General features: G+C 39.8%; 1 protein-coding gene across 3 annotated transcripts in view; it reads right to left on the bottom strand.

Annotated features, from left to right (window-relative positions):
- LOC308324689 (E3 ubiquitin-protein ligase rnf213-alpha-like) overlaps window positions 1-15,705 on the bottom strand; it is a 48,821-nt gene extending 33,116 nt beyond the window's left edge. For 2 of the 3 annotated variants that reach the window (XM_080776903.1, XM_080776905.1), the window contains exons 1-23: window positions 15,550-15,705; window positions 13,909-14,036; window positions 12,529-12,692; window positions 11,123-11,452; window positions 10,928-11,023; window positions 10,629-10,825; window positions 10,035-10,156; window positions 8,731-8,942; window positions 8,418-8,575; window positions 7,956-8,126; window positions 6,746-6,948; window positions 6,352-6,656; window positions 5,612-5,868; window positions 5,207-5,419; window positions 4,757-4,949; window positions 4,600-4,655; window positions 3,959-4,130; window positions 2,663-2,827; window positions 2,394-2,492; window positions 2,184-2,306; window positions 1,740-1,923; window positions 1,069-1,242; window positions 784-936 (exon numbers count right to left, since the gene is read on the bottom strand). In XM_080776903.1, the coding sequence (XP_080633029.1) occupies window positions 784-936; window positions 1,069-1,242; window positions 1,740-1,923; window positions 2,184-2,306; window positions 2,394-2,492; window positions 2,663-2,827; window positions 3,959-4,130; window positions 4,600-4,655; window positions 4,757-4,949; window positions 5,207-5,419; window positions 5,612-5,868; window positions 6,352-6,656; window positions 6,746-6,948; window positions 7,956-8,126; window positions 8,418-8,575; window positions 8,731-8,942; window positions 10,035-10,156; window positions 10,629-10,825; window positions 10,928-11,023; window positions 11,123-11,452; window positions 12,529-12,692; window positions 13,909-14,011 (3,850 nt within the window). In that variant the 5' untranslated portion in view covers window positions 14,012-14,036; window positions 15,550-15,705. Of the gene's footprint in view, window positions 1-783; window positions 937-1,068; window positions 1,243-1,739; window positions 1,924-2,183; window positions 2,307-2,393; window positions 2,493-2,662; window positions 2,828-3,958; window positions 4,131-4,599; window positions 4,656-4,756; window positions 4,950-5,206; window positions 5,420-5,611; window positions 5,869-6,351; window positions 6,657-6,745; window positions 6,949-7,955; window positions 8,127-8,417; window positions 8,576-8,730; window positions 8,943-10,034; window positions 10,157-10,628; window positions 10,826-10,927; window positions 11,024-11,122; window positions 11,453-12,528; window positions 12,693-13,908; window positions 14,037-15,532 lie in introns of all 3 variants that reach the window. The other variant, XM_080776904.1, reaches the window with a different exon arrangement.
- Between the last annotated feature and the right edge of the window lie 884 nt (window positions 15,706-16,589).

Genomic DNA, 16,589 nt, shown 5'->3' with positions numbered 1-16,589 from the left:
ATAACATTTTTATAAAAACAAAACACTGACATACTTGATATAATAACAAGGAAATACCATTTCTGTTCATTTGGAGTGGTCAAGGTTAGCTGGTTAACTTGTGTACACAATAATCAGATTAAATTATTTATAAAAAGTAACATTGCAAATGTAACATTGTAAAGCACATCACTATTCACTAGCCTTAACCCAGCAAATGTTTCATACAGTATATGTATCAGTATTGAATGCAGCGAATAAAGCCAACCATCCCATTATGGACTACAAGCTGAACGCTGTCCAAATTAAGTTAAACAGTCATCTGTATTTCTGGAAACTCCCTAGCTATCAGCTACGGTTTCAGAGCACAGCCTTTCGTTTACTTTAAAAGCCAAGCCATTAAAATGAAAGCGAAACATATCTTGGGTATAGTTGATTAGATTACAAAGCTGTCTTTCCCCCTAAATGTCCTGTTGGCTTTGAAGTTAATATTCATAGATTTTGTGGTGGAAATAATACTGAATAGCACCGTTTTGTATGATAGATTTATTTATTTTTGTGTCATGCACCAAAGGCGCCCAGCCCACATGGACTTACAGGACACACCATAACATTGCTTCAATATTGCATTGTGTACAATAAACAGATTTGTGAATTAGAACCTCAGTATCCCAAGTAATTGAATAATTTATATTATTTATAAAAGTTATTTAAATTGTTAGTTAATTAGTCCTATACAGATGAATAATTGTTGTGTAGATGGATTAAACCGTTTATGTGTCCCCATCCCAAATACCAACATACCTGTTATATGCTCCTCAAGCTTGCGAGTCATTGTTATCATGACGTCCACCAGCTCCCTCTCATGGTACACAGCTGTCACTTCATCCTCTCTCCACTGCAACAGCCTCTTCATTTTGCCGTTGTCCTGACATTGCTTGTTCTCAGAGAGACAGTCTGCAAATGTCAAAAGTCACATTTTAATCTATAAATAATGAATAATTAGGCTCTCATACAATCCTTTTAAAAACGTTAACTAATAATCTCTTTCCTTGTCTTTCATGCACATGAAAGTTAGGGTTCTATTACCTATTCTTAGCAGTTCTACGAAGGCATCCTTCCGATCTAAAATGAGCGAGAGGAGCCTGATCTGGATGTTTCCGTGGAGCAGCTTATTGGTGATGGCAGAAAAAGATGATATCGCTACAGCAATTCTGCCCATGGCATCCTGGGAAAGCTGCTCGATAAGCTTCTCCTCAGCACCTGTAAATACAAAAACAGTCAAAAGCTATTGCACACCACCAATGATAAAACTATTGCACACCACCAATGATAAAGCCGGAGAACACATTCACATGGCAATCAAAAGATGTAGCACCGAGTAGCTATGGCAGTAGTGTTGCTTGATATAAACCACTTAAACCCGATATACTTCATTGGAACCCCTCCTATTTTCCCACTACAACAAACCTCCATGCCGAAAATAGTCAATCTACAAGCTCACAGCTTTTACAGTAGATTTTTGTAGAATGTTTCCCTATTTGCCATATAACTAAGAGAAAAGTGAACAATATACTTGAATGCAGGTAGTGTCCAACTACGACGCAAGTTAAAGTAGCGTTGCTGGCAATTTATGTAAATGTCTTACACAGCAATGTACTAGTATTCTAAACACTATATTTGTATACCGTATATATATATTTGTGCCTTGTAATTATTCAAGATTTGAGTTGTGTGTTTGACAGATTCTGAGTAGATACCATGCAGCTGGAATATGTCTTTGGCTGCTGTCCAGGAAAGGAGATGCTTGAGGATGGCACCCTCTTCGTCCTGATAATGTCCACCACTGTCCTTTGGCCAGGATTTCTGGATAATGGCTGAAATGAGGTTTCCGAACTTCCAATTTATCTTAATCCTCTCAAACACTTTACCCTCTGACTTGTTCTGCAAAATAAAAATAAAACATTGTATGAATGAGCACACTGCATCTTTCAAATACATAAAATAAAACATTGCCACCATGTAACGGGTAAACCATAGAACTGAATAAATTTAACATTTTAGATTTTTCAGCCAAAGTGAAACAGAACAGCACATAACTCATGTACACTTTAGAAATGTCTCCATACATTTTCTGTGCAGGTTAATTTGTTTACACACATGTTTTCTGCCATTCTACATGATGTATAAAGAGGTCCTCATACCTGACACAGGGCTGTGACGGACTCAAGAGCACATTTCTCAACAATAGAGCCAACGTGTGAATGGGACGTCATGAGTTCCTCAATTTTTGAGCAGTAGAATTCAATTTGATCCAAAGCACTTTCCTAAAAGAGATCATTAAACAAAACTGATGAATACAAGAAAATGCACCTCTTATTTGTATGGACAAAATATGTATTTTTATTGCATACTTTTTTAAGCTTGCCCTCAAAATCCATTGTGAAGGTTTTTCTCCATAGCTCAGTGAAATCTTCATTATTGAATTTGAGGGAGATTGTGTTGTTCCACATCTAGACCAAACGGTAGATACCAAACAAGGGTTAGTTCATTTTAAAATGGACACTTGCTTCCACTTGTTTCTATGATGATCCATATCGATCACATTATTATCACGGGTATTTAGGTACCCGTCACAAATTCACATTATTATCATTTCGGTCCTGAGGCCATTTCAACTCACTTCAGTCTCTTCTGTGGTGATATTAGCTCGCAGGTACAAGGAAGACATACTCTTATTAAGCAGCCTCTCCTTGAAGGACTGACTGACCCATCGTCTCATTGTCGTCATTGCCTGGGACATCAACACCATTGAGAATTTTGCACGTTCCTGGTCCTTTCCAACATCCTAAAACCAGGATGAGAATTAACAGAATAAAATGTAATTAAAATGTATAAATATACACACACACACACACTCCATCTCAATGAATTAGAATATTGTGTAAAAGTTCATTTTCATGAAAATAAAAAAATCCTATCTCAATGAATTAGAATATTTTACGAGACCACTAAAAATGTTGTTTTTAAACGAGAAATGTCAACCATCTGAAAAGTATATTAATGTATGCAGTCAATACGTGGTCTGGGCTACTTTTGAACAAATTATTTCATCAATGGGGTGCGGCAGGGAGGTGATCACCCTGTGGCACTGTTGAGGTGTTATGGAAACCCAGGTTCGCTTTGATAACAGCCGTAAATTAATTTGTCTAATGTCTCACACCTTCCTCTTGAAAATACAACCTATATTCTCTGTGGGGTTCAGGTCAGGCCAGTTGGCTGGTCAGTCAAGCACAGTAATACCATGGTCAGTACACCAGTTACTAGTAGTTTTGGCACTGTGGGCAGGTGCCAAATCGAGCTGGAAAGTAAAATTTGCATCTCCATGAAGCTTGTCAACATACTGAAGCACAGTGTACTCTAAAAAGATGGCTGTGTTTAAACCATTATTAAGTTTTCACTGTCAGTGGACCAACCATGCAGATAACATGGCCTAAATCATCACTGTGTAGTTTTGTCTCTGGGGGCTGGTGCCAAGTGCTGCTGGAAAAGGAAGATCAGCATCAACATAAAGCTTGTCAATGTACGGAAGCACACAGTGCTGTAAAATATCATAATAGATGGTTGTGTTGATACTCTGGACATGACAAAACACAGTGATGATATAGGCCATATCTGCTGGTGTCGATCCACCGACAGTGAAAACTTAAAAATGGTTTCAACACAGCCATCTTTTTAGAGTACACTGTGCTTCAATATGTCGACAAGCTTCATGGAGATGCTAATTTTCCTTTCCAGCTCGATTTGGCACCTGCCCACAGTGCTAAAACTACTAGTAACTGGTCTATTACTGTGCTTAACTGACCGGCCAACTGGCCTGACCTGAACCCCACAGAGAATATAGGTTGTATTGTCAAGAGGAAGGTGTGAGACATAAGACTGAACAATACAAATTCATTTACTGTTTCACATACAGTACCTGTGGCTCATAAGCTTCAACAAAGTCTGAGACCTTGGCAACCAGACACATGCATGCAACAGGGACTTCTGTGAAGTTCTTGGTGTAGGCAGGACTGACTGCTTTACAGATCTTCTCTAGCAGCATCACTGCTGTCTCCAAACACTCGCTTCCATAAGCCCAGCTGAAGGACCTATCATAGCAAACAGAAACAAGTGGCTGATTAAGGTATTGACCACTCAATCAAGTATATCACGTTAACAAACACCCCTATCGCCCAGGACGAAGTTCTTTGTCCTTTCTATTAGTAACGCCCAAGACGAAGTTTGATCCAAAAGACGAAGTTTATTGATATAAAAACGGATCGCATCGCTCCACAGCCTGGGAGCGCCTGATGTGCAATCCTCGATGTTGTGCAACAGTGAAACGTCATCGAAAAGATATCCTGTTAGACAGCCCTCCGCTGTCCAGTCGCGATATATTTATTCTTACCTCCCGTTGTTGATTGCCTTTAGAGTGGTGTGGTTATTGTTAGCTGCTACACACATTCACAACATCCAGTCCGTCTGTAAAAGTGGTCCGTGTTTATAAATCGACTGGGCGCTATAATGTAATGGAACCCTGGGCAATTGAAGTGTTAATGCACCAAGAAAATAAATCACCTGTATTTTTGCTCAATGAGGTTCCCTTGGATGTGCGAGATAATGTCAGTAACATGCTGTAAAATAGAAAGCAAAGTACACAGACTTGTATGAGTGCAATGATAACCATGGAACGTGTTTAACTGGTGGCATAGCTGGTGGCATACTGCAGTTTCACCTGTGCAGAGATGTAGCCGATTTCCTGTGGAGACTTCATAATAAAGATGTGGAGCATGTCCAACAGCTCAGTCTTAAGAATGTTGCTACATTCAACAAGTTCCTCAATTGTCATCAGACTCATCCAGGACCGGACTATCAATCTGTCCACCTCCACCAAATGGCTGTTGCTTTGCATCAGTTTCAACAATGCCCTGAAATGGTGGTTGATAAAAAGCTGAAACAATTTATCATGTACAGTACAACAGAAAACATATTGGACCTTTTCAACTTTCTTCTGACAGTGACAGACATTTTTTTGCCATAGGCATAGACAATACATGGGCTACAGCTAAGCTTATTTACAATTAACATGGTGATTACTTATTTTACATTATATAAATACAGCCTAAATTTGTTATAATAATATTTTGGTACAGGTAGTTGGTGAATGTTGCAATGAAGTGCATACTTCTTATCCTGGCTGTTCAATGATGCTGTGTAATCCACTTTAAGGCCTTGCAATCCAGTCCAAGATGGGTCATAAGAGGGGTTGGATGACTTTGGCAATGGTTGGAAAGGCTTCGTGCCTCTCAAGAGGTGGAGAAGGGGAAGTACCAAAATCCACCGTGGCATTCCCACTCCTCTCACGGATTTAATCAGAAACACCAATGCTTCTGGAAGACTATACAAAGAGAAAATCATTAGCTCCTTGACAGAAATGTATTATCAAAGTAAAATCAAAGAACAATATATTATGTAATATATAAAGGTGTATAAATAAGATTGTATTGGTTGATTAGTTGTAATCCTGTCTTCTTGTTACTCGCTCTAAAAACTGTGTAGGATTGTACCGGAAAGGTACGCAAGGACATACTTTTTGAGACTTGAGATGGTATTTGAAAAATCTGTCCAAAACGTCAGGAAGTCATCTTTGGCCAGATTGGGCAGGCACAGGGCACTGCAGAGATGATGGAGCTCACTGTTTGAGAATTTGAGAGTATGTTTTCTCCACACATACAGCATGATCACAGCTGCTTTCAATGGATGCTGGATGAAATGACTCTCTCTATCCACCTTCAGCAACTGAGGAGTCACGCATTCTAGCATGAATTCCTTGATCAACTTCTTGACCTAGGAAATAAAAACACAGGGGGGGGAAAAACAGTATTTATACAAATTAAAACCAATGTTTTTAAATACAATTTAAAGCCAAACCGAACCAATGCAACTAGTCGCAACTCCTTGCAACCATTATCCCCAATGGCAGTTGCATGGAGTTGCATTTGTGCGGTTTGGCCTTAAGGCAATATATTACCCAGCCCTACCTACAACACAACTGTACATGCATGTCATCATAGACATATAAACGTAGACGCCCTTTCCGGCTCTGGAGCGTATGTGCTCAAGGGGGGTCTGTAAGTCCCGGAAAATATGCGCTGTGTGCCAGTAATCACTTAAGTGGCAGTTTGACGCAACGTGCCTTCTACACTTCCGGCGTACTTCCTCTCCCAGTGTAAATTCTTCCGCCCCTCCTTCAACACACATCGCTCCAACGAACTGCAGCGGCCAATGAGGCATCTATTTTTTAAATATCTATGCATGTCATTTACTTACGTCATCCGCGCCATAGTCCAAGGAGTACCATTTCTGTGTCCCCCTTCCCCCGTCCTCAAACACAAAGGGGTTCGCATAAATCTGAAAGAACTGATCTAGTTGGATCTGGAAGCTCTTTAGATTGACATCAGTCCAGTTCCTGAGGAGATCAAATATATTTTCCAGCATGACTTTCCCTGCAAAGTCTTTGCCTTGGATTAGGCTCTTCTTCTGTTCACTTTCAGGCCAAAATGTTTCTTTCAACCGCTTGAGCACGTTCTGTGTTGGCTTGTGACAGATCATGTCGTCATACTGATGCCAGTCCCCTTTCACAAAAGAGACACAGTCATGTAAATCAAAAATATTTCACATTTTCTATATATAAATGCCATGAAATGAAGCGTTGTGTCCTTACCTTCTGTGGTGAGAAGATGGGACTTCACAAACAAACACCTGTTGATAATATTTGAAGAATCCATCTTGTATATGTACTCATAGTCATATCTTTCGTTTTTGTTTTTCCAGACAATATACTTGTATGGTATAGACACATTGATGGCTTCATCTTTTGTTGTAATGAGCCTGCCCTCAACTAAAAATCCACCTTCTCCGAGATCCCTGTGTGAAACAGAAAAGAATAAAACACATTTCTATTTACACATTTATAACATTTTCCATTACTGTTATATAACCAGGTTAATCAATTAATATAGTTGATTTATTAACTGCCAAAGGCACTATGAAAATAGCAAAGTGAGAAGAATGAGCGAGGGAGGGGAAGAAATATTTTGGAAGCTAGAGAACAAACCATTAACTACCACTGACTTCGCAAAAGCCTTGAGCTGATACGATAATTATTGTGAAAGTTACTGTCCATCTTGTCTCCCTCCCTCTTTCTCTCTAACACTGACGTGGCTACCCACACCCAGAGCCTAGCCTCGGTCCCAGGCTTACTTATCTGCGAAAAGAAAAGCCTGGTCACAAGATAAGGTAGAGAAGCTATCGGCGGATGCATCCTCCGGAACATCTGTCAAATGTATTTCCCCCGGATACGATATTTTCCCGACCAATCACAACACTTGTTTCATTCGCGGAGAATGTAAACTGATTTGTAAAGCATCAACGTAATTTCCTTGGGCAATACTAAAATCCCGCAACTTCCGCTGATAGTCTTTTCAGCGTAGGTCTTGCCCAGGGTGCCCAGAGCTCAGTTCTGCTTGAGGTTTCGTAATAGTCGCATTAAAGGGTTTTAAAGAGTTTTTCCATGCCCAAGGTGTCACCAAATGTATTTTTTTCTGGATGAAAGAGTAGTAAGCTATATATGGTAGGAGGAGGAGGTTCTCCTATTCTTCTAATGAGAAATGTAGTTGATGTTGTTGGATAAAGGACACCGACTGCTTGACAAGTATGAACTGCCTGAAGAAGCTCATGGTACAATATCTACACTTCCTAACGCTACATCACTGATTTCCTAAGAAATGCATTCATTGACCTGGTCAAGGTTATCTGATACACTGCCTGTCTAACAACAATAAATGGGAGCTATACTTGAAGAAAGAAACATAATTTTGTACAACTCCTGAACAACAGTGCTTTGTGGCATGTTTGTTTGGGGAAAAACTCACTTAGAAATGTTGAGCTCAACTGCATTGTCTTCCCATGTTCCGATACTTGATCCAGCCCTTATAAAGATACGGTCTTCATTTGGATCAAATTTGAAATCCTTTGAGAGAACTGCATGGAAGTAGATCGTGAGTCTAGCATTTGCTGCAATTTGCCTGTTTGCCCTGATTTTTCTGAAAATTGGTAAAGAAAAGCAAATTAGATTTCAGTTCTAAAACAGGTGAAAATCATCTAAAAGTATTCATTTATTTATTTAACCCGTTCAAACAGGGAAAGCATCCGTGTCATTTTAGATTTTAATGTTTGTCAATTCAAATATACAAGGTCACAGCACGTCACTTTGTGCCACGCTTGTATATCTGCCATCTTTAACAAGTGTGAGAACTACTGATTTAGAAGGCATTTGTAGAATCAGCCACATTTCTTAATGACTTAATCAATGTCAAAGAATGTGATGACTGTACTTTGTGGGTGGGGGGACAGCCTGGTCCTCGGGCTCCGTGTTATCATCATTGGCCGTCTTTTCTGAGTCACCTCCTCCTCCCCCGTGGGCAGACTGCTGCACCTCCATGTGTTCTACTACTTGTACCTCTGGGTCTACACTGGAGGACTTGCTTTGAGCCTGTTGACATTACATTTAAATGTTGCTTTACAGAGATTGTGCATTAAATTCACCCATTCACACACACATTCGTACACCGATGGCGGAGGAAACCATGCAAGGCACCAACCTGCACATCATTAGCAATTAGTTCTCATTGCAAATCGTCACATTACCTTTAAAGCATCCGGAGACCCAAAAACCATCCCTGCCTCAGCAGCAGATGTCTGCTTCACTTGTTGACCTGCTTCCTTCTTGTCTTTCTGCTTTGTCTGCCCATTCTGATTAGCCTTTTGATTCACATTGGCATTCTGGTCCAGTTCAGTGAGTTTGGTGTTGGTCATGTCTTTCTTGGTTTTCACAGCTTTCTGGTTAGCGACCTTTGTCCCTATAGGATAGGATAGGATAGGATAGGACTTTATTAATCCCCCCCAAAAGGGAAATTCATGGCTAAGTGCTTAGTAAACACAATAAACAGAGTAGGCCCAAGTAGGCAATAAATATAGTTCTAAACCATACAATAATACAGTACTAAAGCAAACAATAATGCACAGACACTAAGGATGTTAATGATTAAACATTAGGGATGTCAATTATCAATAAATGCATTAATTGTTAACCTTATCTGTCGATTAACCGGTTAGTTGATAAGCAGCATTTTGGTTGTTTTTAGTATCTTAAAACAGTTTCCGTGCCATAATAGTTTTGGCCGGGAGATGGTCGTTGACCAGTGCCAGGCATATTTGGAATAGGTCACCAAATAGCTAGCAGATGTTCGGCTTGAACCGAAAGTGAAAGTCGGCCATTTCACAGTAGTGTATCTGGGCCTTTCTATACTAGCGATCCATTTTATTATCATAACTAAGTCAATCTAAGGTGTAATCAAGCACCGAATATCGCATTTTTTGCAGATTATGAGGCATAATGCATATAGATACGGCTTGTGCGCGTGCACGGGCGTGCACACAGGATTTTTGGCCTGGTGGAGCCTATTGTAAACAAGTGTAATGCTTTATGGTGTCGTCCACGGTTAACAGTTTTTGTATTGAGTTGTGCTTGAAATGTACTGTAATTCTGCAAACTGTTAATAAATACTACAATCAATTGTATGAGGAATAAAATGAAATGAAAAGTGCACCGTCTTGTCTGACACATCACATGCAAAAGCAGAGACGTTTCTGTGGCTACCAAGGTGGTGGGGGAATTTTTTCTAATCTCTCCACATGTGCAGACAGCATTACATTCACAGAAACCGTCCAATGATGGAACCGCAGAATTTGATTAAATTGTTAACTGTAAAGTTTAATTGAAGAATGCTGAACGATTGATTAACCGATTAACATCCCTATTAACCATTTAACCGTAAATTGATAAGAGTTGTAATCAATCAATATTAATCGGTTTAACAATCACATTCACAATCACATTCATTTGCTCGCAAGCAAACCGACAAATTGGTTGGTTTATCAGTATGCTTTACCTGAACCTTGAGGGGTTGTACTTGTTTTGGCTTCCGAGAGGTTAGCTGCGGTCTGCTTAGATGCCTGGGATGATATTCCTTTATCAATCTCTACCACTGGCTTGCTACTTGCCCTTGTTATCCTGAAGTGTGGAAAAAGACAAATCTAAATAACGTACTAATACTGGTCAAAATGACTTAAATGTACATTTCTAAAGGGACACTATCATTGATGTTTGGTGGAAATCTTTTATGTCCAAAACAGTTCCTTTTTCCTTCTTTTAAAAAACGATTTAAAATAGTGAAAACAACGGCTTGCATCGTGACACAGTGTTGTGTGCTCGTAGATCTGCAATTGTCACTACTGTTGTGCGACAGTCTTGTATGATGATGGGCTTTAATTTACAAAAACAAACGTACAAATCTGAAACTTGGGAGATACAAGGTTTCTGCCGACAGTGACGATATATAGTAACAGGTCTAAATGGGTTAACAAGGGCTTTAATTTACAAAAACAAACGTACAAATCTGAAACTTGGGAGATACGTTTCTGCCGACAGTGACGATATATAGTAAGAGGTTAACAATGTCAATGTAAGAATGTGATTATTGTACCTTTTTGTTGGTGGGTCAACCCGAACCTCAGACCCTGTGTTATCATCATTGTTGTCTGTCTTTTCTCCGCTATTATCAGAGGTTGTTGGTGCAGAAAGAGAGATAGATGAGTCACCTCCTACCCCATGGGCAGACTGCTGCTCCTTCATGTGTTCTACCTGCACCTCTGGGTCTACACTGGATCCCCTGCTTTCAGCCTGTGGACATTATATTCATAAGTTAGGGACGCACCTCACATTTATATCGTCCTAACAAGCATAGAAATGTCACTTGTTTTCCCCCCTTTTGTTGCAAATTACCTTTAAAGCATCGGGAGAGCTCTGCTCAATGGAAGACGTCTGCTTCAGTTGTTGACCTGGTGCCTTGGTCTTGTCTTTCTTCTTTGCCTGCCCAGCCTGATCGAAAGTGGACAAAAGGCAATGCTCGTGAACTGTACAGTGCATGTCTTTCTTTGAACTTTTAGATTCAGTCTGTTGACCTTTCTGGATAACTACCTTTGTTCCCTGGGTTGATATTTTCTCATTGTTCTCTCCCAGTGGCTTGCTACTCTGAGCTGCAACATTGGGACCCTCTGCACTGGGTGCTGGTGTGGTTACTAAAGATCTAGGCTGGCTCTCAAGTGAGGAACCACCATCATGGGACAAGTCTTCCTTTTCATCCAATGCACTGGATGAGCAGTCACTGTCAGAAGACTCTCCTCCATCTTCTGTCTTCTTCACCCCTCTGTCTGCCAGGGATATGTTGGATAGTTCAGAGGTTACATTTTCCGGATCGAACGATATAAGGCCATCATTCTTCTTTTTGGTTTTCCTCTTTCTTTTTTTCTGTGAAGACCAAAAGTCAAAACACCAATGTAGTTAGTAAGTGCCGTTTATCTTTAATGTGTAACCTGGTGTTACTATAATCAGTGCTGGAAATGGCCAGATTTGACTGTGGGAGATCCTAGACAGATATCTGGGCAAGCATCAGTACCCATTGAAAACCAATATGATAATGTACTGTATACTGTGACTGAGAAATATAGCCATAGTGGTATCAAATTATTTCCTGATAAACTACAGGACACTTTGCTCATGTTCACAAAGGGATGAATATTCTTAGTTTGGAATATGCCTCCCTTACAGTTTGGGGGATTCTCCTTGTGAGCTTAACTAAAGGTCTTATAATGCCCGTTTCAGACTGCATTTTTGTCCTGCTCGAACTAATTATCTGAACTATGCTGTAGAACAGTGGTTCTAAACCCTTTCAGGCTGTGAACCCCGCAAAATAATCATATTTGATTTTGAACTGTGGACCCCGCCACCTTGATAAGCACTTGCATTTTTGCCCTTCTTATATTATTGACAATTTGGCTAATGTTTTTAGTAGTCTGTTGATTACTTTTGATGCAGTATTGGTCTTTTTATTTTCTCTCAGTTTGAGGTATAATTTAAAATGTCTTAAAAGTCCTTAAAATTGTCACTTCACTGTCATCTGGGGACTTCTCAAAAATCATGTGGGGACTCCCAACCCACAGGTTGAGAACCACTGCCAGTGTAGAAGCTGTCTTGTGTGCTACTTGTGTCTGTGTAAGTGTTGTGTTTTGGCTAAAATATTGTTCTTGTTTCGTTAAAACGTTAAAGCTTTATATTCTGATGATAATCATTGTAATAGTGACTGGATGAAATTGGAATCACAACCGGCAAATGTATTTTGTGTTTACTACAGAGACAGGGAGACACATGTTTAATGAACAAACACTAAAACATTATCACTTAAAGCAGCGAGTGGAAATAGAGAACTCTACAATCTCCCACATTATAAGTGCTAAATGTGTGAGAATCATTTAAATGATGCGCACTACTCAGCAATCCTGCAACCCAATTCTGGCCCTGAATATGAGACGACACTTTACACAAACCTTTTTCTTGGGGTTGGGTAAGATTTCTTTCTCATCACTTGGCCGTTTAGGGGATCGATTAGATTCATGGTTGTCCACAGACGAGGGGGAATTCTGCAATTCCGGATTTTCAGTTTCAACCAAATCTGGTTCTGAAGATTTTGAAACAGGCACGCTTGCTGCATCTGGATTAGGAAAAGAAGGTCCACAGATATTTTCACAAAATTGGAAATCATTTTTGATTGTTTGTGTCTCTTTTTGTCTGACTGTTGAAAAATCAATAAAAATCACACCTGTGTGAACTGAGCGGTGCAACTAATACTATACATGTATTGTTGTAGTTACTGTACTGTACTGTACTGTGCTCTGTACTGAATTGTAGTGTACTGTGCTCTGTACAGTACTTTGATTATTGTTGGTAAAGATCTTTGAGAAATGACAGAGTTACCACGTGGGGGTCCCCGGAAGATCCAGACCCCCAGGAACACGCCCAGGGGGATGGCCATGGATGTTCCGGCACTAGGGCTGCAACTAACGATTATTTTCATAATTGATTCATTGGCTGATTATTTAAACGATTAAACAATTAATCAGATTATGGCTCTTATTTATCCATCAACTTATACATTTCATTTTAAGTTATTTTAGACACGTTCTAATTAACAAAAAGAAAATACATTAAAGATGAATAATTAATTCAAAAATACATCATACTGTATTTTGCTCAACTGCTGATTAAGCTATTTAAATTTAAAAAATGAAAGCCACCCATGGTCACCCATTCTGAGTCTGACTGCATACAGTTTGTTAAAGAATAGTAATTAGTTACACATTTCTCAGTCTAAAATGTAACAGTACAGATTTAAACTCAAATAGGTAATTTAAAGATAAATATTAAAGCCATATTTTATGTTCTTAATCCTAATGTTGCATGCAGGTACATACATAGTTGTATTGACTAAAATGTTAATGTACAATAGAAACTCCTTCTTACGCCTTGGATGGCATGAAATATCGGACAGATCCAGCTTGAACACATGACTATAGAGATAGTGTGTAACGATTTGCGGAATTATTGGACAGAATCTGGAGGAGTAATATAAAAAATCCCACCTGTGTGAACTGAGGGGTGCTCTTATCATCTTACAACATGATGATGTAAAACAAACATTGAGACAAAACAAACATTAAATTATCTTTATTGTCAATGGCGTTTTTAAAACAAACATTGAACTAAAAACAAAAATTAAACCTCTGTCCGTGGCTGTGCGCTAAGGTGTGCCCCGGCCAGTGTGTGTGTGTGTGTGTGTGTGTGTGTGTGTGTGTGTGTGTGTGTGTGTGCTGATAAGAGGGTGATAATGATTTTTCGGTATTGGTTTTGTACAGTATAATGATACTAACCAGGTGTGGTGTTCAAAGGCTGGGTGGACAGACGGAAACCACACTGACTGCAGAACTTTGCAGTCTGTTCCACAATAGTATGGTCACAACTGGGGCACTTCATCTTCAGCTTCAATGGCGTACGTCTTCTGCATCATAAACATATTGTCAGTAGATTATAGTGGTTCTCAACCCCCAGGGGGGGGGGGGTCCCAACATGATTTTTGGGGGGTCCCCAGATGACACTGAGTGAAGGGTCAATTTTAAGAAAATTTTAATTCCTATTAATGAAAGAAACAAAGAAAAAAAAGTTACAAAACATTTACTGTATCAAAGGTAATCAACATAGCCTATGCCCTATGCTATAAAAACTGGTCAAATATTGGCCAAAGTCAAATAATATAAGAGGCAAAAATTATGAAAATAGCAGATCTACAAGCTCACCATGACTCACACAACACGATCTACATTCTACAAGCAGGGGTTGTGAGCTATTGTGGGAGGGGGGGGGGGTTGGGCCTGAATGGATTAGAAGGTCACTAGAACATTTTCACTTTCATTTCTGCTAAACCACCACAACAGCGTAGCCTATCTGTTTCACGTGAACTTTAACATGTATGCTGCTAATTGTTGCCTAATGAACTGAGACATTATGTAGATATGGATATCAAATAATTGTGTGGACTTTACCAATACACAGCTTGGTTATCTCAATAGCCAACAGGCAAGTCCAGGCTTGTATCTGTATACTTTCTAAACAGTTTGGAAATTCTGTCAATTTCTTTCTCCGCGTATTATGACATAATGGGATGCCAAGGTTAAATGAATAGTTAATTAATAAGACTCAATCGAGCGAGGGTGTCGTTCACCAAAAAGAACGTAAAGGGTACCAGTTTTTTTTATTATCATCCCGACATTCCGTAAAAAAGGGCTTTTCGTATTTACTGCTGTGCCCAGATCCGGTCTAGAGCCCGCCTACCTACTGCATCCGGACAATCTCAACGCACACATATAACATGCAAGCAAACATACGTAGTTAGATATCCGCTCCAGACCGGATCTTCACACTACAATGCAAACTGCAAACTAGTTGTTTTGACAAGCGAAGCGACAGACACACCTCCCACATACATCCTCAACGTCCAATAATAAGCGACCGCTTCAGTCTTTTAGCCAATCGCATGCGCGGGCAATATGCTGAAGTCCACTTCCTTGTTTGCACACTGTAGTCATATATTGATGCAATATGCTAGGTTAATAAACACGACTTTTCGGTCACACACTTGATATCACGTGACAGATGGTTCCCTTATAACCTACAATCAAACAGCGAAATCACTCGGTCGTTATTTAGCTACATACATAGCTCCATTGGTTGAGCTAAATAAGCTACCTCTGCAGTCAAGAGATGAAATAATGCATGCATCACCACCATCATCACATCAGTGATAAACAGAAAGGCGACTGTTGTTGTCGACTTTGTATGTAGTCGATATAAACAGTCATGCGACCCGACCGAGGCCTCGAGCATCTCTCTCTCTCATCAACTCCTGCCGTCCTGACTGCCCTCCGTCCGTCACAACAAACCATGCAGCACAGCGTGCTAGCATTCAATCACAAACAATGATGGTTCACACAGTCACACTATGAATGCCTTCCTACCTGTACAAAGTAACGTTGAAACAGTACCATCAGAATGGGATCACCACAAGTGTCTGTCACTGAGTCACTGACGTGCATTAACTGGAATGCTGCTCCTGCTGCTAACGAAACTGATGAAGACAGAGTGTACTGAGTGGGTAACTGATCGAGCTTGAAGTTTCGTTTTGTCAGAAGTGGGCGTCAACGAACAACACGTTCCTATGGTTCTCAAACTTTTTCATGTCAAAAGGACCACCATCACCACCACCACACATTGTATTTTATTTTTTACATCCAAATTGAATCTAAAATAAAACATTTCAAATATTCTTAAAGAAAATTAGTCAATAGTTCAATGTGGACATCATGAATTATTAATCAACACAATTATTTAAAATAAGCATTATTACACAAAGTGTCTGTGTCCATATTGTGAGGTCCCTTTTCGTTCAGTTTAGTTTTGGGCACTACACATTAAATGCATTTTTTCATAGATAATACCCTTCTGTACTTTGGGTTAAAAGTTCTACTGTGAATGTTTGTACAGTAGGCTTGTCTTTAAACCTGAAAATGTATAAATTAAATTGGAAAAAAAAACAAACTATTATTTATTTTAAAATTAAATAATTTACATCATCTTGGATTGTGATTAGAGTAACAGGGTTGCGTCTCCTCTAATATACTGAAACTATTATTATTGTCTCCACCAGGCCAAAGGTTGCCTGGCTCCAGCCCTGAATCGCTAGCCACGCCCATTAAAAAAATATGTTCTGGCGATGAAGTGAAACTAAATGGAAATTGGCTAGGCCAAAGGCATGGGGAGAGTATGTTTTGTGTCCGTCTGTGGACAGCTAATCTCTGGCACTTGATCGCAGCCAAACTCTGCACACACACTCCCTGGATGCCAGAGTTGAACCTCTGCACCTCACTGAAGAGGTGAGTTTTCAGACTACAGTGGAAGATGTGACTACAGTCTGAAAAATCACCTTCCTCAGACTCGACCTTAGCCCGCAGCAGCCACATTCCGTAGAACAGTGGCCTTGTGGTTAGAGCCCTGAGAC

The sequence above is a fragment of the Protomyctophum bolini genome (genome assembly GCF_963924005.1).
Source record: "Protomyctophum bolini genome assembly, chromosome: 11".
Lineage (NCBI taxonomy): Eukaryota > Metazoa > Chordata > Actinopteri > Myctophiformes > Myctophidae > Protomyctophum > Protomyctophum bolini.
This window is presented reverse-complemented; position numbering and strand designations above follow the sequence as displayed.